The sequence below is a fragment of the Oryzias latipes genome, chromosome 16 (assembly GCF_053564925.1).
Source record: "Oryzias latipes strain Hd-rR chromosome 16, Olatipes_Hd-rR_3.1".
Lineage (NCBI taxonomy): Eukaryota > Metazoa > Chordata > Actinopteri > Beloniformes > Adrianichthyidae > Oryzias > Oryzias latipes.
Genome location: NC_136252.1, coordinates 21,262,069 through 21,285,688, shown reverse-complemented (window position 1 = coordinate 21,285,688; position 23,620 = coordinate 21,262,069). Strand labels below are relative to the sequence as shown.

General features: G+C 37.7%; 3 protein-coding genes across 4 annotated transcripts; 2 read left to right on the top strand and 1 right to left on the bottom strand.

Moving 5' to 3' along the window:
- Positions 1-866: 866 nt before the first annotated feature.
- On the bottom strand, positions 867-4,726 carry ltap1 (lipid transport auxiliary protein 1). Its single transcript, XM_004078140.5, has 7 exons — positions 4,459-4,726; positions 3,557-3,658; positions 3,377-3,476; positions 3,245-3,298; positions 2,968-3,134; positions 1,975-2,033; positions 867-1,857 (listed from the first exon to the last, which is right to left on the bottom strand). Exons 1-7 carry the CDS (start codon positions 4,507-4,509, stop codon positions 1,644-1,646), a joined length of 747 nt encoding a protein of 248 aa, XP_004078188.1. The 5' UTR covers positions 4,510-4,726; the 3' UTR covers positions 867-1,643.
- Positions 4,727-6,192: 1,466 nt separating this feature from the next.
- On the top strand, positions 6,193-14,344 carry si:dkey-92i15.4 (uncharacterized). Of its 2 annotated transcripts, none has more exons than XM_011485277.4 (7): positions 6,193-6,331; positions 7,906-10,237; positions 10,322-10,517; positions 11,640-11,738; positions 11,805-12,051; positions 12,131-12,247; positions 13,371-14,344. In XM_011485277.4, the coding sequence occupies exons 2-7, from the start codon at positions 8,142-8,144 to the stop codon at positions 13,526-13,528; spliced, it is 2,913 nt and encodes a 970-aa protein (XP_011483579.1). In that variant the 5' UTR covers positions 6,193-6,331; positions 7,906-8,141; the 3' UTR covers positions 13,529-14,344. The 2 variants fall into 2 exon arrangements, with proteins under 2 accessions (XP_011483579.1, XP_004078187.2); XM_004078139.5 differs by lacking the exon at positions 6,193-6,331 and adding an exon at positions 6,806-6,970.
- Positions 14,345-16,525: 2,181 nt separating this feature from the next.
- Positions 16,526-23,469, top strand: aqp10a (aquaporin 10a). The gene is made up of 6 exons (XM_004078138.5): positions 16,526-16,838; positions 17,374-17,500; positions 20,619-20,756; positions 21,172-21,290; positions 21,408-21,625; positions 21,871-23,469. Exons 1-6 carry the CDS (start codon positions 16,755-16,757, stop codon positions 22,079-22,081), a joined length of 897 nt encoding a protein of 298 aa, XP_004078186.1. The 5' UTR covers positions 16,526-16,754; the 3' UTR covers positions 22,082-23,469.
- The last annotated feature ends 151 nt before the right edge of the window (positions 23,470-23,620 follow it).

Here is a 23,620-nt window from a genome sequence, read left to right as displayed (position 1 = left end):
TTTAACCCTTGTGCTATCTTAGATGACCCCACCCTTACTATGACGTGTTATTCCTACCATGATAAAGGTGGAAAGATTTCATGTAATCCATAGACACCAATGAAGATCACAAATCATTGAAGAAAAAAGGTTCAGAGCACTATCTAGTAGACCCACTAGATAGTGCTCTGAACCTTTTTTCTTCATTTAGACCCAAATGACCCAACTCCCAACGTTAAAGTGCATAGGATAGCACAAGGGTCCATGCAACATCTACTTGAAAGCAAAAACAATACTGATTTAATTTTTAATAGCTGGGAAATATTTTAGTTGTCATGGGGTTAAAAGCTTGAAAATGAGGACCTCTCCTGGGCCTAACTGGTACTACAAGTGTACTCATAAGCAGCATCATATCACACAATGAACCATTACATTATATTTTAACCTTTCTGCTATCCTTATATCCTTTAACATTGGGAGTTGGGTCATCTAGACCCACTAGACCAGGGGTGGGCAATTCCAGGCCTCGAGGGCCGGTGTGTCTGCATGATTTCCAGATAGTCTTGCCCTACTCATGGCTGATTACCTGGTTCAGGTGTGTCCAGCCAATTAGAACGTGCCAGAGCAGGGTATGCTGGAAAACATGCAGGAATGCGGCCCTCAGTGCCCACCTCTGCACTAGCCAGTGCGCTGAACCTTTTTTCTTCAATGATTTGTGATCTTCACTGGTGTCCATGGATTACATGAAATCTTTCCACCTTTATCATGCTAGGGAGAACACGTCAATGTAAGGGTGGGGTCATCTAAGATAGCACAAGGGTTAATGAGCTATACTAATGAGTAAACACAAAAACACTTTTACAACTAGAAAAGTACCAAAAAGCATATTGAGTATATTCTTTATTATACTGATCAGGTGCATAAAAACACTATAGGCAGTTTTTGTGAATGCAAAAGCTTTTGCTTATGTTTTGACATGACAATTTTAATAAGAAACACATTAAAGAAAATGCTAAATGTCATATATGAACATGTATCAAACACAACCAATAGAATACCCTTAATAAAATAAAATAAACTCACCTGAGGCCACACCTCAAACCTAAGAGCACGTTCATGAACTAAAATACTCATCGGTTAAAGTTACATTGCACTAAAGTAACAAATACACATGGAACTAATTAAAATAAAATAAAATCACCAGTTCCTGAAAATAATTAGAGCTTTTGTAACAGAAGCACCCAAATTTATCATAAAAAATGTACATAAACAGGAATATCTTTTATGTGTGAAACAGCTTTTTATATTTGCTAAAAACTCTGTTCACTTTTAAACAAAATATTCAACACGTGTGTGCAAATGCCTTTATATTGTGATATTGTGATATAGGTACTGATTGTCTTATTCCATTGCATAGCCTCATAGCTTTACTTTTTTTTTGGTCAAATCAACCCTCCTTATGTTGTATCACCCCAATATAGAATTTAAACATGCAATAATGCAAAATAATTAAAGTTACACAGAAAGAGTGAGCTGATACACATGAGTGGAGCAGGCAGTGCATGTTAAGATAGGAAGGCAACATTTTTTTGTTTTCTATCAGGCAAAGGTGACATGGTCCTGTACAGGCACTCGTCACTGGCACTATTTTCTCTGATCATGCATTATGCAATATTATCCAGCGTGTTGTAGTTGTCTTTAAAGTTCTTCAGCTCCAGGAAGTGTCTGGGCTTCTTGCTGCGCTGCTGCAAAGAAGACGTGAGGTAGGCAGTTTGGTCCGGAGACACCGAGGCGCCTGGAGGCTCAGAGGGGCTGGACAGGTCTGCAGCTGCAGACTGGTGGAGCTGACTCGCAGTGGAGCTGCCGCCAGACTTCACACTGAGGAACGCGCAGAGGAGGAGACTGCTCAAACTCAATAATTCATTTCCTGTTAGAGAATTCAAAACAAAACCAAAACAGCAAAAGAACGGGTACAAAGAAAGGTTGTTTACGTACATAGAAGCCAGTTCGACAAGAGCCTCCTGGTATTTTAAAAATTCCTCTTCACCAAAAGCCTGAAGACAAAAAAAACAAAACATCAACACTCATTCTGCACAGATTTCAGAAAGCATTCTTCCCAGGCTTGGTGGTAAACAGCTGAACTTTTACTACACACAAATCTCCACAACACAAACTTAATAGTGCTTTTTTGTTTATGAAAACTGATATGCATTTGTAGTCTTCAGGGATTTCTCTGCTGCTTGTACAACTGGATCAGAGTCTACCTAAGCCAAATAGAATTTATTGAGAAACGAGGAATGTACATGTCTGTGTGATATCTAGTATTTCATGGAGTCCAGAGAAGGAATTGCAACCATAATTGAATGTTATCCTAATAAAAGATGTCATCTTCCTGAGCATATTAACTGCAGGAGAATGCGGTGATAACAGCATCTGTCTGTTGGGATGCTTTTCCCTCAAAAGAACATCAAAATAGAGAAGGTGGGTGTGGAACTTCTTAAGATTACTTCTATGTTTTCAGTCTAAAGCAAAGCGATATATTTCTAAAAAGAAACCAATTCTCGGGAAAAGTGTCAAGAAAATACAGACACGCTTTGCTACGAAGAGTATGAATACAAAACATGTCCAGGTCCTCTGGAAGGATCTAAAAATGTCTGTGCTCACAGAACTCCATTAAGGCCGAGAGAAATGGAAACGCAGCAAAAAAAAAAAAGAAACATTTCTAAAAGTGCCAAGATATTTAAATGGGCTGTAGCTGATGATGAGGGAATTGTCAAGAAAAACAAAAAAAATTGTAAAAATAAACTGATTTTTTTTTTGCTTTTCTAAATTAAAAAAAATGCTAAAAACGATTTTAAAGTTTATACATGGATGAAGAAAAGTTTAAGGATGAGTGAAAAGGAAGAAAAATTCAATTTTCTTCAATTGGAACCACAGACTTATTGAGAGTCTGCTGTAAGCATAAAGAACACACGAAGAGTCTCTCACCTCTGCCCCGTGTCGTGCTTTTGTGTAGCCATCCAGCACTGTGTCAATAAGCGTGCTCTGTCTGTCCCTGAACATGCAGTGGGAGTTCCGGATGTTCAACAGCCACGTCCGGAAGCTTTTTCCAGTCACAGCGGTGGATGCACCACCCAGTTCCCGGAAAGGGAAATCTGGTAACAGTAATAATGACGTGATGGATGGATGGTAGATATTTAGCACCAATAATAATAAAAAAAAAAAAAAAACATGCAACTCGGCTGACAGAGAGAGGCTACCTCACCCGTGTCTCTGATGGCATCCAGTGCTTTCATCCTATACAGGTAGTCATAAGAAGCTGCAACACGGACCAATCACTGAGCATGTATACCCATAAATGTTATGGAGGCATTCTGCACCTGTTCTCTCATATTACCAGGCTGGTTTAGCCGATCATCGCCTGGAGACAACAGGCGAGGCTCAAAGTGGATTTTCTGCACTTGGGTCAGTTTGGCTTCGATTTCTTGTTTCCACTTCTGCAACACAGACTCACTTAAGTTAGGAAAACAAGACTTGAAAAAAGGAACACATACTACTGAGCTACGGCGCCTGTTACCTTGGGAACATTGTGGCCGATGGGAGCGTGTGGTCCTCTTCTAGACTTCATGGCGAGTCGCATAACTTGTCTTTTAACAAACACGAAGAGCAATAGAAAAATCTAAAAAAGAAAATAAGAAAGAGAAATTGTGTACTGCTGTATTTCTGAAAGTACAATCCATCCATCCATCCATCCGTTTTCCCTTTTGGGTTCAAGGGGTTGCTGGAGCCTATCCCAGGGTGGGGGCACACTAACAGGTCACCAGAACAGAGCAGTAAATGTGCAATGATCACGAAAAACATGATTATTTTTATTTTGAATCTATATTTTCACGTCTAGCTTAGTGGCCTGATGGTTGAGTGTCTCCCCCTAAAACTGAGATTTTTCAAATCTATAGTTGGGTTATACCAAATACTCCTAACTGAGATCCAATGGGTAATCCCAGCTTGACACTCTGCTTGTAGAGTTGGAGTGTGGCTTTTAATGCTTGCTTTGAGTGAAATGCTGGGGGAAAAATGTTATACTGGCTTGTGTGTGACAGTGAGGTCACTTGTACTCTGGGACCATTTTGACCCTAAAATCAGGTGTCAAGGTTGGTTGTCTGAGCAATGTCCTCTCATGACTCCAATGATTCCTTGCCTGCAGACAGAGCTGCTAAATGAAGGTACATGATATAAACACATCCAAAAGTAAAAAAATATATTTGAATTTATAAGTGACTTTTTGATGACATTTGGAGTCTTGACAACATCCAGAAATTGTCGCAGTAATTACATATTGTGTGTTTAATGGCACAAACACAGTCTCAATTAGCCTTTTCTGAATAAAAAAGAATACATATAAGGGAGGATAAGGGGCTAAAACACACGGTCAACACAAACATGCGATCAACACTGCAAACAGTGTGCAGACTCACTCACCAGACTTCCGTAAGCCATAACGAGAACAACGTTAACGCCGTTGTCCCCCATTTTCTTCAGAGTTCACGAAAACAACAGGCTAAAGTTTACACCTGGTAGGGGGACCGGAGAATGGTGGTCGAGAAACGTGTTCTGTCATTTAAGTAGTCTCTTTAAAAACATAATAAACTGTCGTGGAACGAAAAGAAAGGGGGGGGGGGGGAAACAGGAAAGTTTGATGTGCTTGCTGTTGTCTGGTTTGCACTCCTGACTTCCGTGATGGTCACGTGACTGGCACGACCGGGTTGACGTAACTCTCTTTGCGAAAGGATTAAAATAGAAATTTTAAATAAAATAAAATACAAAAATGCACTCCCATTAAACGACCAATAGTTTTAAAAGAAAAAAAATAATTTTAGTAAACTACTTTTATTTGATAATAATTTTTAGATAAAATGGAAGGTTGAAAAGTTAAACGTTTTCTGGATCTTTAGATGATGTCGGTTAGGAGCAGCAATAAAATAAAATGCAGTACAATGAAATAAAATAAATAGCCAAAGGCACCCTGAACTGACTGCCCCCAAAAACTATTGAGAGCAAAATATGTTCACACTTTGCTTTAGTCCAACATTTCAACAATAAATTGTTGTGTTTTAATCATTGTTTATTTACAGAAGTGATATAACTTTTCATTTATTATTTGTTTTAAAAGTGTACGAAGTGAATATACCTAAAGCCATAGTTTTACATAGACTGCCACCTTTTTGAACATGTTTTCGAATTTCCCAAACTTCCCCATAGTTTTTTAGGACTTTTGGATATTTTATTATTCAATTTTTGGTTAATTTATTGATTGTGAAAACGTGTTTTTGTTTTATTTAAATTTTAGTTTTAGTTTTTTTTCTCCAGAAAATCATAGCAAAACTTTAAAGAATGGCTTCTATTATTTGTAGATTCTTTACCCTCCAGAGAAAGCACAAAGAACAGCAACTTTTACTTAACAATTTTAAAGAACTTGATTTACACTGATGCACACTTGATTCTATTGTGGGTAAATCTGATTAGGTTACTTTGTAGGTTATAGTGGATGTATTTGACAGAAGCCACACCTTGGTACTATAATATTTACTGGACCCTGCAGCTATTTCTAGAATAACCTAGAAGAAACTATGTGGTGTGGAGAAACAGACCCATTTGTTTTGGTAATCAGTTCTTGGCTTACGTTCAAATGCCACAAAGACTTTAGAGTATTGCACCATCAACACCCACACAATTCATGTTTCTCTTTTGGTTTCCTGTGCCACCTGCTGCTGAAGGTACATCAAAACAGGCTAAGGTGACATTAAAAAAAAACAGGAGAAAAAAAAGAACACATGTCTTTAGAAAATGTTGCAAATGCCAACAAACATACTGTATATGAATACTAGTTCCTCAGTTTTTCTAGCATCAGTTTTATTATGTCCTACACCCTAAAGAATTTATTTAAAGCAGTGATCTGCCTCTGAGAGCCGGGCCATTATTTGCATTTCCTCCAGAGACAGTAAGTGCCGTTCTTTAGTCAGAGACAAGAGTGGGTGTCATTTTTAAACCTCTAATCCCTACTCATAGACGTTTCTCGGTCTAGCTGGGCAGTCTTTGACCCACAGGCTCTTTGTGTGTGAGGCTATTTCTCCATTTTTTTAATGTCACAAAAGCAGTTCTTTTTGTTTTGTGCCAGAGTTCCTCGTATTAAGCTCCTTTCAAGCGTATCACAGACAGAGAGATACAATAAACCCAGCTCAGTAGCAACAGATACAACCACAACTTCCTCCATCTCCACAAAAGACAGTACAGGCAACTGGTGCACCAAAAAGAGCAGCTGTAAGAAGATAGGAATCATGCAAAAACTGAAACTGTGAGTATTTCTTCTTTTTTGTGTTCTCTGGCAGATCTTCCTGCTGCTCACTTACAATATCCATTTTCACACAGTGCTTCTTTTGTGTGGAAAGATCTCAATGAGGCCCACTTACATAATGATAATAATATGTCCTCTCTAGTCCCCGTTAATGGTGTGGTGTTGTTGTGCATTTTGCCAAAAATGTCAGCGGTGTCGACATTTGGTGCTTTCGTCTGAGTTTCATCTCCTGAGCCTTGAGCTAGGGAAATGCTGGTGTCATGTGTTACAGGCTGAAAGTGTTCAACGAAGGTGTAGGGTGTGTTGCAACGTGTAAGAACGTACATGGGAGTAGGTTTGGACTGTCAGTCATTCTCTCTGCCTCATGGTCGATACGTTCAAGCGTTGCCAGGAATGCCATCCTGCGAGGGCTGGAAAACAACAATGACAAGAGGAGGAGGGACCAAGAGAAAAAAAACGCAGAAGGATAAACCAGTGTAGCAGGTTTGCGTCACTGTAAGCAACCCATCATGCAAAGCGGATGAAAAGAGAAGAAGACAGAGAGGAGCCAAGAGCTGGTGTCATTTCTGAGCACTGTCTGGCTGAAAATAGTGGCAACATGATGGATTAAGACTCCAACTAAATTCACTCTCAGGAAAGGTAGGAGACACGTAACCAACATGTGATCTGAATGTGGTCATTTGTTTTTCTCTGTTTAATGGAAGCATTAAAGGTTGCCCAGGTTACGCAGATGGGAAGCTTTGTGCGCTGGCTAACAGGTGTTTCTGTAAGCTGACACTTGGACTCACCTACACGGGAAAGCACCAGCAGAGGCTGACTTCAAATGTTGCAGACTGTGGCAGAGACTATAAAAAACCTCTCGAATATCTAACTTTCTATGGTTGAAGCCAGTAAAGTGGATGTATGCGGATTCTGTCTTGATCAGAAGTAGTACAAATGGTTTTCCTGACTCCACGTTTACACCTCCCTGATGGCTCGGTGAACACCAACCTCTGTTGTTGTATTTTTATGCAAGGCAAAGAAGCTTTGTCATCATTTCTGATCATTTTACCAAAATGCACTGATGCTTTGTTTCATTGGGCTGACATGCAGAACACAGATACTGATGGTAGTGATTTGACGCATTGTTTCCTTCGGAGCGGATTGTTGCCGGGTACGTTTTTCCAGTTTGTCCCTAAGACTTAGCTGACTGCTACTCTTGAGTATGTTGCTTGTGTAAACAGAAGTTATGATATGTGTTCTGACCAGAGGTTTGTTCTGTGCGTCAGCAGGAGAAAATCATTGAAAAAGGTTGGGAAATAGCATAACATCCGTTTCTCATTATCTATGAGTTATTTTTTGCGATACTACATTAAGTTTTATATTCTTGATCTTTGAATTTTCTTATTGTTTCAACTGACTTTTTCCCCCTCATTGTAACTCTTTGAGTTTCTTGAGATCTAACACAGAATGATGCTTTCTGACACAGATTGATGCTTTCTGACCATGCTGAGTAGCCAGTATGACCACATTCCTCATACATTTCAGCCCAACCTTTGTAAATAACAGAGTATTTGACATTTTTTCTGTTGCAGGGGCAGTTTGAAATGTCCATTCAACCTGAGGAGAGGAACTTGAGATTTCTGAGGTCAAGAAATCAAGGATAAGAGAGGATTTTTCACGTCGAGACTACAAAGCAGAGAATAAATGAAGAATATCCCTGTTCTGAACTGGGAATCATACTAAAGGAGTGTACAAACTTGGATCGGTTGCTTTTTTAGAAAAGTCTAGTAACAGCTGGAATCTAGTCATTTTCTACAACTTTTGGACAATGGATATCTCCACACACTCGATTTCTGCAGGCGATTGCAGCAAGCGGGGGGGCTCAGGTGAGCTGCTTCGCCCAGCAAATCTTCCTTCATCCAATTTCATTCGCAGACCTGGTATCAGAAGAAGAGAGACTTTTGAAAATGTGGCACAAAAAGAGAACTCTCAGAGACATGGAGGCATCAATGGTGCACACGAAAAAGAGGACAGAGACACTGGATATCAAACCCAAAATAGAAAAAGCTCCTTTCAAAATCAGGACGTAGGCTATCAAAAGCCAACAGCACTCCACCAGAACAGCACTGATGATAAAGAAAATCCTGAATTTGAAAGCCAGGGTTGGACAGAATGGTGGGGTATGAGTAGGGGTAGGAGCAACTTGAAAACAAGGGAGACAAACCTCTCTCAGGGTACCAGAGCTGACCTATCTACAACCTCGGCAGAAAGAGAACTTGACTTCAACAAACATTACGACAATTTAAGGGAAAGGAAAGGAGCTGGAACCAGCTTGATAAACAGGGTTAAGTCATTTCCAAGGAGCTTTAAACTAGGAACTTGTGAAGACATGAGCTCTGTGAATCACACAACCCAGACTTTAAATAAGTCTCATAGGGGTCATTCTCTGCCCTTCAAAATAAAGTCTGATTCTGGGCCTACTGACATCCCAGAAGGTAATCAGAGTATCCAAGAGCGAATAGACAGACTTTTTGGTTCAGCAAGAGGGGGGTCAGAGTGGGGGACCTTTCCTAGGCAGCTTTCTACAGTTGAGAGCAAAACGTCGATACAAAGAAGGGCCTCATTCATTTGTTCTCAAAAGGGCACAGATTCTTCAGATGCTGAGACTTCACATTGTTTTGTCACAAAGTCTCTGGACAGAGCCAGGAGCAGGCACACAATAGCAAATCAGATCAGATCTGACAGAGTTGCAGGAGGAGTTGCTGTGATTACATGTCCCAGCAAGGAGGAGAACAGACTGTTCGAGAATGAGGAAAATAGTCTGGTAAATAGTATGTTGGGTAAAGGAGTTGATAAATCACAAGAACAAAAGGAAGCAAAAGGCAAAACGGTGCTGACTACTACTCATGATCAAGATGTCTTTCAATCAAATCTAAAGAAGAATGAGACAGAAGATGAGAAGAAGCTTTCAGAAGGGCTGGTAGTTCCCTCTTCAGCCAGTGTGAAAAACAAAATCAAGCAGTTTGAGGCTCTGGCAAAAAAAACAGTGAGTCAAATCTCATTTCCCAGATGGTCTTTTTCTGCATCAACGGAGGCCGATAAAGGGTTAGATGGCCCAAAGAAGAGCAGGTCGGTGAAAGATATCGCCGGACAACGAGAACTGCGACTGAAAGAGATGACAAATGGAGTGAAAGCATCAGCAGCACAGGAGAAGAGATTGTCATGGAGGTCTCTATCTGTTGATGAGGGTGGACAAAAAATTATGAGCAGGGAGGTAGAAAGAAAAAAATTGATAGAAAACAAAAACCAGCCTTTTGAGGACTTATATCAAAAACTCAATCAAGTGGAATATAATGGACCTGAGGAGAACAGCAGGAAAACTGGGAAAGATCTAACTGATTTCTTCAAGGAGTCAAACCCGGGGGAGTCAAACCAGAGAGACATGGCATCCTATGTGCAGCTGAGGAAGTTAACTTCAACAGCTGGTGAGGACAAATCTCAAAAAAACTTCCTTAACAGCACACCGTTAATTCCACCTTTAAACCAAACAGTGAAAGCCTCTCCCACTGCAAATAAAAACAAAAGCCCGTCTGTCTTCATACAAGCACCTAAAGCTTTGGATGTAGACTCTCCACCTGGCCCTCTGCCTCCTACCACCGCCTCCCAAAGCAGCCTTACTGACCCCCTATCTGTGCATATTAAAACACCGGACCTGGGCAAGAAGCACATGCAGGACCTCACTGCTTGGGTAGCCGGCCTGCATCCAGGATATATGTGCTGGAATGATGGTGGAAGCGTTTTTGACGATGACGACCAAAGCACACAAAGAGATGAGGACTCCAACTATGACTCAGACTCAGGGGGGTCCTCGGTGACCATCACCAGTAACATGAGCCAATCAGACCGTCGTAGCTTCAGTGTCAGGTAGGGGGGATTTTTACACTGGAATTTCTTGTTTATTAAAAAGTCATTATTTAGAAAAAAACGATTTTCTTTTCTTCATGACAGCCTTTCAGAGTTGTGCAACTTTGCGGGTCCTGACTTTGAATCAGAGGATGAGGAGGACGACTGGGAGTCAGTGAGCCGGCGGTCGGCCTCAGTCAGCTCAGACATGTCCGTCTTCTCCTGCGTGTCCACGCTGGCCACCGAAGAGCTCGACAGACTGCTGGAGGATGTCAGGACAGTGGAGGACGACAGCATAAAGGTACAGCAACAAGCAGCAATTTCTATCTATTTTCTTCTTTATACAAACCTAATTGTAATACTCAATGGAAATAAAAAGGTCTGGTCATTTTTTGTCTGTAATTGCAGTTGTTATGGTTTTTGGGAGGATTGGGTTCACTTTGGTACAAATGTGCAACCAGATAAGCTTTAAGCAGAGTAAAATAACTGCTGGATGGAACAGATGCTGTTGTTACAGCTCCTCAATAAAATTCAGAGCAGTGATTCATGTGAAATTTGTAAAATTTACAAGAACTCTGTTTTTGCAAAACTTTAGATTTTTTTATAAACTCTTAACAGAAACATATTGCAGTTATTATCAAACATGATTAGGTGGAGTAAATTGTGAGATAATAAGGACTTAATGGACTCTAGGACAGACTGCTAACAAAAAGGGAAAACTTTCTTTTTAAAACATTTTTGTTTAATTCAGTAATTTTTTATGTATTGGGATTGTATTAAATTGATTTCCAAGCTTCTTCTACTTGTTAAGCAAACGTTTCATGGTGTTCTGGTGCAATTTTTAGCAGGATTTCTTGTTATGGGTTGATAAAGCCTATCTTAACCTAGATTTAAATCCACGTTTTCTGCAAGAAACTGATAATAGCACAATGTCCCACCATTTAAAAAAGAAAAATATGATAAAATAAAACTACAAACAAACAAATATGACAACATGGCTTTAAAATAAAACACTGTGACGTGCAAGGATGTTGAACACAAAAAGAAGCTCATAATCCCTGATTGAAATATGAAACAATTAAGAAACAAGACGCAATAACCAGAATGTTGTTATATTATGACAAAATTTATCAAGGGCAAAGATTAAATATGGAAAAAGAAAAGTACTGTAACATTTTTTCTATAAATCACCAAACTTTAAGGGTAAAGAAAGTAACACAATCTGACTGTTTTGACATCAAGCAGAGGCTCTGAAACACGTTTTGCTAAGATTATAAGGGTCAAAATCAGTCTCCCAGTGTTTAATTCTCAAGAACAATAATTAGTTATTTTACTATTCTTTCAGCTTCCTTGTGCAGGAAAATACCCTATGCAAAAACAACAGCATCCTTTCATCTTTCCATTCATATTTTTCTGTTTGCAGGATTTTGAGGATGTGCAGGTGGTGGTTCTCCATAAGGAGGTTGGAGTAGGACTTGGCTTCAGTCTGGCTGGTGGTGTGGACCAAAACAAGCCAGTTACTGTGAGAAAATTCACTTTTCTCTCATTTTTATGATTGTGCATCTTTTCAACTATCCTTTTCTTTCAGGTTCACAAAGTGTTTCCCTCGGGTGTTGCAGCTCAGGAGGGCACAATAACAGAGGGAGACAAGGTTTTGTCCGTTAACGGTACTGCATTTCGTCAAAGTACCCACAGAGAAGCCCTCGATGTCCTCAAAAAGGCTAAGTCCCGGAGTATGGCAGTTGTAGTGTTGCAGAGGGACGATGTCAGTATTGCTTCAAAAAAAGTCGCTTTGGAAATGAATGAAGATGTGGCGCAAGCTCAGCCTGAGACAGGTAAGGTGCTACACAAATGCCTTCACATCCAATCATGATACTAAGGCAAAACATCATAACTATGTGCATCTCTCCATAGGTCAGCAAGTATGTGTGCACCTGCAGAAGAACGGCAGGCATCTGGGCTTCAGCCTGCATGGGGGGTTCGGCTCCAGTGAGGGGAACATGCCTCTCACTGTGAAAAAGATATTTTACGGTAAGGAAATGCTCCATTTCAATTCTACAGTTGCTATGGCAACAGTGTTTTGTAGAATTCATATCAGGAAACCACAAATTTGCATCATCACCCATGTGGACGTTGTCAAACATTGAAATCCAGCAAGGGTTACTGGGGAGCAAAAACATTTCAACATTTGTAAACTGAGGAACTGATGGCAGATAGTAAATAAAACCCTAAAAACATTTTTTGTGTAAACCTTTTATCAATTGCTTGTTTTGTTCATCAATCAGTCAGTAATGTGTACAGCACATATAGCAAAGTCCTTCACACATTTAAAAGTGTCATAAAATAAAAACACCAAAAAAACACCTCAAATGAACAGAGCTTATTAAACAATAAGAAAGGAGATAAATTATATTAAATGGGCTTCTTGTCAAATGTGTAATTTCTTGTCTTTTGTTATTAAACTTTGATTTTGTTTTCATGTAAAACACTGTGAGTAGCAGGAGTTGGAAAAGTGCTAGACAAATAAAATTTGGATTTGATTTGAAAAAGAAAGACTCTGTTGTCACAGATGTGCAAGAACGCTGAAGATACATATAATCAAAAGTTGAACCAAAATATAAGAACAATAACTAAAAAGTAATAAAAGTATAAAATTCTAATAAAAAGATAAGTAGGTGGCATAAATGTAAAAGTATGAAAAAATAAGAAAGAAAAATTAAAATGTAGGCTAAATAATAACAAAAACTTGGTTAGATTAGTAGAAGGTAAAAAATAAAATAAACCACTACATTAATTAAAAGTTTAGTTTAGGAGTGTGTTAAGTGTAGAAGGGGCAAGGACCATGCAGACAATAAAAAAACCTAGTGGAGAATGACTAATTCTGAAGATGATGCATTTCTGATAAAGTTGTTACCCCTCTTTTTTTTACCAAACAGCTGTTCCTTCCAGTCCAGTCTCCATCACCTTTTAGCCACTGATCAGTATAGAGTTGAATGTTGAATTTTAATTTTTGTATAAAAATAAATCCAGTCATAAAGAAGCTCAGCGCAATTTGGAAAAACCTCCTTCTTGGGTCAATTAAATAAATATTCAAGCAAACTGTGATTTAAGCATGCATGCTATTAAATTCTTTTCAAAATGTCTGTTCTCTCAGGAGGTCCTATTGACAAGGTGTTTCCTGGTGATGAAGTCCTAGAAATTGACGGCATGAGCATGGTGGCAATGAGATGCCTGGAGGCCTGGAACTTCATCAAAAAACTTCCTCCAGGGTCTGTGGAGGTTGTGCTGCGTCGACCATTGAAGCAAACCTGAAGTCCCCGCATGAATGTTTGCATCAGGAACAGTGGACCATAAGCTAGAACTGTCTGTGCAAAACATTGGGCCTGCAAAGTGAATGACCTAAATATGAAGGGAACCGTGAAAGCATTGGAATATTTTGTAACTGGGCCATAAAAACAACTACCGTGTAAATGAAGGATGGAACAAACAAGAATTTAACATCTGTGAACTTTTCCTCACTTTCTTTTTGAAAGTGTTAGATCTACCTCAAGAGTGTCTCCGTCTCAGACAACTGACCGGGGTGACTCGGATTGAAGTCAACCAAAATGTAAAACTTTTTGCAAGTTAAAACTGTGTTTGGCACTTGTACAAAAAAGCACTAAATTATTGTAAATAACTCTGATGTTTGTGAGGTTTTTGTTAATCCTCACTTCTGTATGTATTTTTAATACATCCTAATTCATTTGTATGTTACAATTTTGTATTCTTTGCCGTTTAGGGTAAAACACAATTTGATTAAACTTTTTGTTTTGTCCAAGAAAATTATTTAAAAGCCATTTTTAAAACTGTGTTTGTTGCTTTTAGTTTCGGTAATTGTTGTTTATTCTTGTTCTCAAAAAACATCCTGAGTGTTTACCCTAAGCAAATTTAAATTACTAATCTACAATTAAATGTTTCCATTAATTTATGGCTATATTAAAAAATAAACATGTGAATAGTTTTTTTTAAATGACCACATTGTTAAAGACACACTCCGATCATCTTATGATTGTAAACGTGTTCTCAGTGGTCTTTTATTGTGATTGTGTCATCTTTAGCTGCAATCAATAAACCTGTGTTGTTTCTGCACAGTGGCAGGAGCTCATTACAAATTTCCCAATGAGTTATGGGCGGGACCATTGGCATGGCGAGTAATGTTGGAGCTATCCAACTGTGCACTTTTGAGCCAGATGCCATGCAGCTCAGACGAGGAAAACAAAGACGTACATGGATCTATTTGTTTACAGGTGGATGCATCAGAATGGAGCGGAGCAGAGAGCTTAATTTTCTTAAATTTATGTCCTCCAACATCAGAAAAAAGCCACATTTTACAAACACCAAATACACAATTTTACTTGGAGTGGGTCTTTAGAGACAAAACTGTTTTCTGACATTTACATGTTTTTTAAATGAACTTGTTTTCCACCAAACACTTAGTTACATTTGATCACTTTTCTGTTTGAGGCTCTGCCTGTGTGGGATTTTATTCCTTTTCTCTTCTCATAATTCTGTATTATAAAACGGATTGTGAGTGGAGCCTCTTGTTTGATATGGACAGAAAGAACCATTGGTCTACAGAAAAGCAGATTCAGACAGTTCTGAGGATGTGTATTAAAGAAGACACTTGCATTTGCTTTGTCCTAACCTTTCAGCTCTACTAGAGATTTCAGAAAATAAAAGCACAAACATTTATGACAACAGGCTCCATTTTGAATTTTTTACTGAATTTTTCTGCCTCTGTACTACAATAGAGTGCTTTACTTAGTTTCGTAGTATAGTATGGAGATATAATGACCTTATTCTAAGCAAACTTTGTCTCTAATAAATCATCTTCTTTGAACTCAGTTTAGGTTTTAACAACACCTCACTTAAATTCAAGCTTTTCTACACTGACGGTGTCAGGAGATATCGGGCAGAATGTGACAGTAGCAATTTTGCAGGAAAACATGTCTTTCTAAACATTTTCATTTAATTCACTTTAGTATCAAGCCTGTTTTTATTAAAATCAGTCTACCGGTACTCAAAATCCTTATTCTTTGACATTTAATTAAATCCTCAAAATATAAATAGAGATTTAAAAAACAAAGATCCTAAAATTAGAATTTTAATTGTCAGATAAGATTTGGACAAAAATAATTTATAAATAATTCTTTCATTTGCCAAAGACTGGGAAAAAAATTCGCTTGCTTCTTAGTTTGACATTGTGACTTATTCTTCAAGTAAAATAAACAAATATCTAATACAATTTAGTACTTTTAATTTTGAGCAAAGAAACATCTAAAACAGCAAGAATGCATAAGTATTTTAATTCAGATCTGTTTAATAAATAAACATTGTAACACAATTACTTCTATATTTTAAACAGCCGTAACAAATGCAGTTAAAACTAATGTTAATTAATTGAAGAAAGAAAATATTTTGAACAAAAGTGAGACAATTTTGAAAGAAAGAAAAATGAAACTTTTACAATTCTGGATTCAAGCGCGTTGGTGTGTTGCATAATCTAATCATATTTTAGTATCCTGCTAATGTTGATTTATGAATATTATAAATTTAACACACTTTCAATACTTACTTTTGCATGACAACTACTTTGGCTGACACAAATCAATGAGTCCAGAGGTTAGGGAAAAGGTTTACCTGGCATGCAGAGACCTTGTGACATAAGGTGCAACACTATCACCAAAAATTATATAATCTGTTTTTACTAATAACTTTTAGAGGTTTTCAAATCCGCAGTCACTGTTTGCTAGCTTATTAGGTAAAAATAAATTATATATATAGATTCAAATTACTCTGTACTGTGGACTGTTTGACAACTGTAAATTACCTGTTTACTTCACTTCACCATTATGGGAGAAAATTCTTATCAGTGGCATTCTAAACAGAGCAAAACTATTATGTGCAGGTAAATAAAAAATGATTGCTTTTGTTAAATTAAAGCTCTGTATCCCTGTGGACATCAATGTGGAAAAAACAGGAATTTGACCATCTAAGATGAAAACTCTTTCAAATACATCTCCAAAAGTGTTGCATGCTCAAGTATTATCAAAGCCCTTTAATGTACCAGGATCAGCATGATGAGCACACAAGATCCATTTTTAACTACAACTACATTATGATCACAACCGAGCAATGTAAAAATACAAAGGATACAGAATCACACTTCTTATCTATAGCTTAGTTTATAACAGAAAGGTTGTAAATGTGTGCTGTCCCTTATCAAGCTCTGTTCTGGCTTTCAACATGTTATTAAACTATTTACAGCCCCTGCTTACTTAAGGACCTCAGAGCAGTGGGTGCTGTGTTCTTCATCCCAGCCAGCACAGAGGTACGCTCAATAAAAAAAATTGTCATTTAGTCTGGAGGTAAGACGGCAGGCCCTTGAGTTGGATAGCAGCACTGGTTTGCTCTGCAGGCAGTCGTGTATACGCAACCTGGAAAGCCCACCAGATAGTACAGAGTTGGATGTTTTGTGGGATTTGATTTGATTACAGTCATGTTGAACTTGCGTATTCTGAGATGCAGGAGTGCACTGATACGAGAGTGCATGGCTGAATTCTTGGGAACTTTCATCTTGCTGGTGAGTTGCAAAGCTCATTTTGTATTTTTTGAAGCATATGGCTATAACTTTATCAATTGTTTTTTAAAAACTATAAAAATAAGATTGCAAATCTCTGTTTGGAATTAATATATTCTTTTTAGGTTTAAATTGAATCATTACAACTTTTTAGACCAGTTCAACATTTACCATTTATTAGCACTTAAGCAAATATCGCAAAATTAAACGTACAAAGGTCATTTTTAAAAGCATCCTTTGTGAAAAGAAAAATTATGTAGTTTTCAATTTAATAATTTAAGATCCCTGCTTTTATTTTAAACTTCAGCTGCATAAAGTATTATATCCTATAACAATAACTGCTTTTCAAATATGTTGCATTTCTGTGTCCTTATAGACATAAATCACTTAGGATTGTATTAAAAAAATTGAAAATGTGGTTTAGCATATATTTTCATTGTAATTGAGCTTTGACTTTTTTATAGCTTTCAGTTTTGTGACTTCACTTCCTCTCTTCGTTGGTAAACTTATCATCATCCCCTTTTTCTCTGTTTTATAGCTCTTTGGCTGTTCTGCAGCAGCGCAAGTAAAAACCAGCAATGAGAAGAATGGCCAGTTTCTGTCAGTCAACATGGCCTTCTCTGTGGGTGTGATGTCAGCCATGTATCTCACCAAAGGAATCTCAGGTAAAATAAACACACAAACAAAAAGTTTCTCTTTTCTTAATGTCTGATATAATGCTCCAGTCTAGATCTGGATCAAAGTGGTTAGATTCAGCCAATAAAAAATATTAGAGGAGGTAATACTTTTATTGCAGCTATTGCATGAAATTTGAAATCTACATTTATTGCAGAGACTCAGTAAAAAGAGATTATCAATCGCGTCAAATTTTTGCGCTTCTGATATCTGTTATCTCCTTGGAAAATATGCCAAGACGACAACACGGGCGGACAAACACGCAGATCTGAGCTGGTGTACCCCTGATGTTGCATTTAAGGCGAAACACATAAACTAAGGCACGTACTTACTGTAAAGTGTGGATTGATAAATGTTTATTTGAAGGCCAACTACAATCATCTTCTGATTTATTTTCAATTTAATACAATCTTCAATCAATTTTCAGTGGTCTTTTAATTATGCCATTCAAGCCAAAATAAAGAATAAAAAAACATGTAATTTTCTAAGAGTTTCTGCAGAGCGGCAATAGTTTATTAGAAATTTGCCTCCGAGTTGTGGGTGGGACTGTTGCTGCTGAGTTAGCCTCAGCTGATTTCCCATCATCCCTTTGTTTACACTCTCTCTCACTGGCTTACAGTCCCTCACAACCCCAACCTTACATTACTGGTGTAATAAAAATGGTACAGGGAGTTTAATAATAAAAACAAAAACTACAAAACAAAAACCTATTGCCTCAGGCAGGCAAACTCAAAATCTGATCTACAAACACACAGGACAGCAGGGACCATTGACTTATGGAACCACACAGGAGGAAGGGAAAGACAAGACTTAAATACACACAGACAAACGAGACACAGGTGAAAACACTCAGGACTGATGGGGAATGGCAAGACTGGAAATCAACACAAAAGAGGAAATCCTAAAAAATAAAACAGGAATTAACTCAAAACATGCCAGAACAAAAAGAGAATCAAAACACAAAGGCAAAAAAACTGAAACCGTTACAGTTACGGTTTCTATTGTACTCCTATACCAGTTTTGTAGACATTTTTATTCACTTACAGTTTTACTTTTGTTTTTGTTTTTCTCCAATTGTTCAGCTGTTCAACATTCTTCATGGCGTGTTGCTGACCTCTTGGCCCCTGCAAAAGAGATTTTGATCTCAATGGGTCTTTTATGTGGTTAGAAAAAATCACCGTAAATAAAATAAGTAAACCCCAAACAGCCAAGCATTGGGCAACTGCAGAGAAGAAAACATCCTCTAAATGAAAAAAACTACACCTCTAGTGAGACTGGACAAGACAGCCGACAACCATCTAGGCCAGAGTGGACTAAAAATAAGAGATAGAAAAAAAATGTGGATCATTTGTTACAAGATAAAGAGACAAGCTATAAATTGAAAGAATTACATGCATTTATAATTAAGAAAGATGGAGAAAAGGTCTATTGTAAGGAAAAATTTCCCAAAATGTTTCTTAGCCGACAAACCTTGGTGCAGCATTATTAGAGGCACAGTTACTCGGCTGCCTTTTCCCTGTGACAAAGGTTTTCAATCTAGCCCAATGGAGAATAACATTGTCTCCCTCCCAAATAGTGAGTTGATTTTAAAAGAGAGAAGTCTGATAGGTCTGCTGTGCATTCTAGTTTTAGAATTACTTAGAAGAAGCAGTAATCCAGAGATTGAGTGGAAGGTGTTCTGTTTCTAAAATATGTTCTGTAAAATAACTCAATAAACTGAACTTGCTGATTTAAAGCATTATAACAGATGTGTTAACAATAGTCAAATTATTAAGATTTTTAGATCTGTAACTTATAATTCAAATACAATTTTAAGGAACAAATGCATTGACAACTTTCCATGCTTCACTTTGACACTTGTTGTTTCCCGTTTTAGCAATAAATTAGATTATTCTGAAAACTTGATAGCTGTGCAAGTTACATGTCTTAACATCATCAAAAAGTACTTCAGGTCTTTTGAAAGCAGGATTGGAGCCATCACAGGGTCATCAAAGGTCAATTCATAAATTTAATTAGTAAACATTAGCAAAAATAATTAGATTGAAACAAAGTTATTTAGGTACCAGGATGGTGTAAACAAACATGTGACAGCAACAAAACTGTCACTGAGGAAGTCTTTTTTAAAGCTTTTTCCCTTTTCACTTCCCTCTCTCCATTACATTTCACATCATCATGTTCCACAGTCACACAACAGAACAATATGAGAATAAAGTATGAATAATGAAAAGATATAGATGTTTTTCTCTCTGTGAAAAAATAGAAGTAACAAAAAAAACACAACAAAAAAATGAAATAGAAATAAAATAAGGGACAAGAAAGGATGGACAGACAGACAGTCAGATATAAATAGAAAGAAAAAAAATAAAGGGCCAAAACCAGTGTCCAACTGTGCTTGTCCCAAGCCCGGTAAATGCAGAGGGTAGTGTCAGGAAGAGTATTCAACATAAAACTTATAGGACATATCAAATAGATCAAACAGAGATAGATATATGGATAGATGAAATGAGTATTTTATTGGCTTGGAGGGATATGATGCCCCAAACTCTCAGCACATCCAAATTCCCCTCTCCTGATATTCTACCTGCACCCCTTAGTGGGGCTGGCTATATCTGAGCCTGTGACCAAACATCTTTACTCTAATTCTCTTTGACCCTAAATGGTTTTACGCAGACGTTGCCAGCCAACAAATAATTCTTAGTAATAAAGAATGTTACATAAGCCAATAGGTCAAGATAAACCTTTAACTTACTCAGATATGTTTCCAAGAATTTTAGAGCAGATCAATTAGGTTTTTCCCTTGAGAGCTCCACTAGAAGTTCATAAAGGTGTCAGTCTTCTTGGTAATGAATGGACCAAATGAACAAATTCCACTGATAACATTCAGCACCCAAGTTATTAGAGTGAAGGTAAAACTGGGATGTCACCATGTTCGAGTTCTGATAAAAAATCACTGATTGTTTTTTTCCACGCACATCACATTACAAGTACAAAATGTCACATGTTGGTTATTTATCTCTTGGGGGTTAAAGGGGTGAAATGTTACAAAAAGCAGCAGAGTATAAAATGTTTGTGTATATTAATTTGTCCACATTCTTTATTTCTCCATAGGGGCCCATCTCAACCCAGCAGTGACTCTGAGTTTCTGCATCTTGGGAAAGGTCAATTGGGGACGGCTATTGCCCTACTCCCTCTTCCAAGTGCTGGGGGCTTACATGGCATCACTTATGGTCTACCTGGTCTACTATGGTTTGTAATTATATCATGAAAATTATGACAGAAACATAGTAACTAAGGCTAAGACCACAGGATAGATTGTAAAAAAGATTTATGTTCAATTACGATGTTTTTGATGTCTCGCTTCACAGAATTTATTTAAGACATAAGCAACAAGATTATTAAGGAACAATTTGACCTTGTTGGTTTAAAAGCTGAGAATCACTTAAGAAGAAGCTTTTAAAAAAAGATAACATCTTGGATTTGAGTTTAGAAACTTTCAGACGTTATGAGTCTTGCCAAAAAACTTGTCTGAAAGTGTTTTTTCCCCCGTGAATATTGTTACAGGTTTGCATATTTAGTTAAAATTACTGAGTATGATCAATCTGACCTGTGCCTGTTGGATGAATTGTTCCAGTTTTTTACATTTTTGTCTGCTCTGTTTCAGATGCGATAATGGAGTACAGTGGAGGAAACTTGACTGTTTATGGCCAGAATGAGACGGCATCCATATTTGCCACTTATCCTAAAGAGTTTGTTAGTGTCGGCAGGAGCTTCCTTGATCAAGTAAGGAACAGAAAATAGTGTTTTCTCTGTTGTTTCACTTGCAACTCCTTTTGCTTCTTTCTATACATTATTGAAAGGCAGTTATTGACTTCTTGACTGATCGTATGTCGCATTCAGGTTGTGGGCACTGGGCTGCTTCTGCTGTGCATCCTGTGTCTGGATGAAAAGCGGAACACTCCCGCTCCTCCAGATCTGATCCCTGCTATAGTTGCTGTGATGGTCCTGGGAATCGCCATGTCTTTGTCAGCCAACTGCGGAGGGGCTATCAATCCTGCTCGAGACCTGGGGCCACGGCTCTTCACGCTGACGGCAGGCTGGGGTACAGAAGTCTTTACGTAAGTCCCAATTTTACCCTAAGAATGCATTTGCACCCAAAGCACAGATTGGTTTAACAGTAATTCATGGCCTTTTATAGAAACTTATTTGTGTTTTTAATCTTAAATATACAAAAAAATCTCATCAAAGAAGCACAAAAAGCAAACATTAAACGTCTTACTGTCTATTTTTGCAGCCCTTTTAGATTATCAAACAGAAGAAATATACTTTTTAATATGTGTTAATCTACTTCCTTCTTCTCCAGGTGTTATAATTACTGGTTCTGGGTACCGATTGTGGGTCCTCTTCTTGGAGGCATTTTGGGTTCGTTCATTTATTTGATCTTCATCCACTGGCAGCTGCCTGACGTAGAACCACGTGAGAACCTCCTCACATTTTCAAGCATCTGTGACCAAATTAAACACGTGGACAACATAACTGAGAAAGGAGATGAGATGAAGACTGCACAGTTTTAATTGCTGCAATGAACAGGTTTCTACTAAAATAAGACTGATTTCAGCCCCTCACAATCAACAAATACATAAAAGAGGCATATTCTTGTTGGAACGTGATGAGATGGACATGTATGATAAAGCTGAACTGCCTTAAATGCACAATTGTTTTAAAAGTAGCAAGTATTTTTAATATTAAAACTAAAATATTTAAGACAGATTCAAAGCCACATCTTGTGAAAGCTAGAAGCTATTCTATTAATTGCTGCAAGTCATTTTACATTCATGTACCTGGCAGCTCAGGAATATGAGAGTACATAGACATTTTTGATTCTTATCACAAATATATGTACACCTGTGTTGTTTTTGATTGGTTCATTTGATTGGTTGTTTCCTGCCTCACCCTGTATGCCCCGCCCATATTTAGGGAAGTTTTCCTCTACTTGGTTAACTTGACTTATATGACCCCTCCAACCAAGCAACTTTGTTAAGCTTTAAAAAAGCTTTCCATTTAGAGGTGAGAATGTCTTCTCTGTGCACGGAAGCACAGATAGGCAGTGAGAAATTTGTAAAAAATAAAAACTTTAAAAAGGACAAGAAAAAGACAGATAAATTGAGGCAATTCATTGTTATGCAGTTTCAGGTGAAGCTGCTCCACTAAGGTGCCTGTTACACACTTCTGTGAAATCTTTGGGTCTTCGGTTTAAACTAAATGTAGAACAGAATAGAACAAAGTACATGAATCCTGTTGACAGCTGTTTATCACTCACAGAATGTGTAAAAACCTGGACTTGACACATACAGATTCATGTTTTTTTGCTGCCTCCTGGGCCAGTTTAAACACTCCCAAAATTAAGAGACAGTTAAGAGATTGTTCCAACTGTTTGTACTCCTTTGAAGTGAAACAAAACCTTTACAGCTCCATTGTCTGGGAAAATGTGGCATATACACCTTCAGATATTTTGTATTTTGCCAACAACTACAAACTCAATACGTCCTGGTTTTACTCCCTCTTTACAGCACAGTTTTTCACCTGGTTAATGTGGACAAAACCAACCATGCTGCAATGCCCCCTGTGGGCCTGGTTAGCTCATTACAGTCTGAGATTTTATGACATCCAAACCCTTACAAGCAACATTATTTAAATCAATCATTTTAAAAGTGGAGAGTAAAGACACATTTTGACCCCTAACAAACACAACTATTAAAGATTATTTTTTTACGTTGCTGTACAATCTCTTTTACTTAAATAAATGATCTGTCATATTTACGCATGTATATACTGCTTTGAGGATTTGTATCCTGTGTCTTATGACAAGATTGTCTTTTTTTCATCATCTTGTTTAAACACCCATTGAAGACCTGAACTGTAACCACAAAATTTTGAAATAAAAAAAAGGTTTGGTCTTTGATTTGTCTCTGTGTGGCCGTGTAATGGATTCAGGACTTTGTAGTTACTAGATTTATTTTTCTTTTACGCTATCAATGATATTTTTTTTTTACTTTCCTTTCAATTTTTTGTATTTTCTTTTATTTTATTTTATTTTTAAACAACGCATTGTG

Excerpts from the sequence above, each read along its gene's own strand:
- si:dkey-92i15.4 (XM_011485277.4), top strand. The coding sequence starts at position 8,142 with ATGGATATCTCCACACACTCGATTTCTGCAGGCGATTGCAGCAAGCGG. Across the intron at positions 10,238-10,321 it reads CGTCGTAGCTTCAGTGTCAG|CCTTTCAGAGTTGTGCAACT; the intron begins GTAGGGGGGATT and ends TCTTCATGACAG. Across the intron at positions 12,248-13,370 it reads TGTGAAAAAGATATTTTACG|GAGGTCCTATTGACAAGGTG; the intron begins GTAAGGAAATGC and ends CTGTTCTCTCAG.
- ltap1 (XM_004078140.5), bottom strand. The coding sequence starts at position 4,509 with ATGGGGGACAACGGCGTTAACGTTGTTCTCGTTATGGCTTACGGAAGT. Across the intron at positions 3,659-4,458 it reads TTATGGCTTACGGAAGTCTG|ATTTTTCTATTGCTCTTCGT; the intron begins GTGAGTGAGTCT and ends TTTCTTTTTTAG. Across the intron at positions 2,034-2,967 it reads AAGCACGACACGGGGCAGAG|GCTTTTGGTGAAGAGGAATT; the intron begins GTGAGAGACTCT and ends TTTTGTCTTCAG.
- aqp10a (XM_004078138.5), top strand. The coding sequence starts at position 16,755 with ATGTTGAACTTGCGTATTCTGAGATGCAGGAGTGCACTGATACGAGAG. Across the intron at positions 17,501-20,618 it reads TCTCACCAAAGGAATCTCAG|GGGCCCATCTCAACCCAGCA; the intron begins GTAAAATAAACA and ends ATTTCTCCATAG. Across the intron at positions 20,757-21,171 it reads GGTCTACCTGGTCTACTATG|ATGCGATAATGGAGTACAGT; the intron begins GTTTGTAATTAT and ends GCTCTGTTTCAG.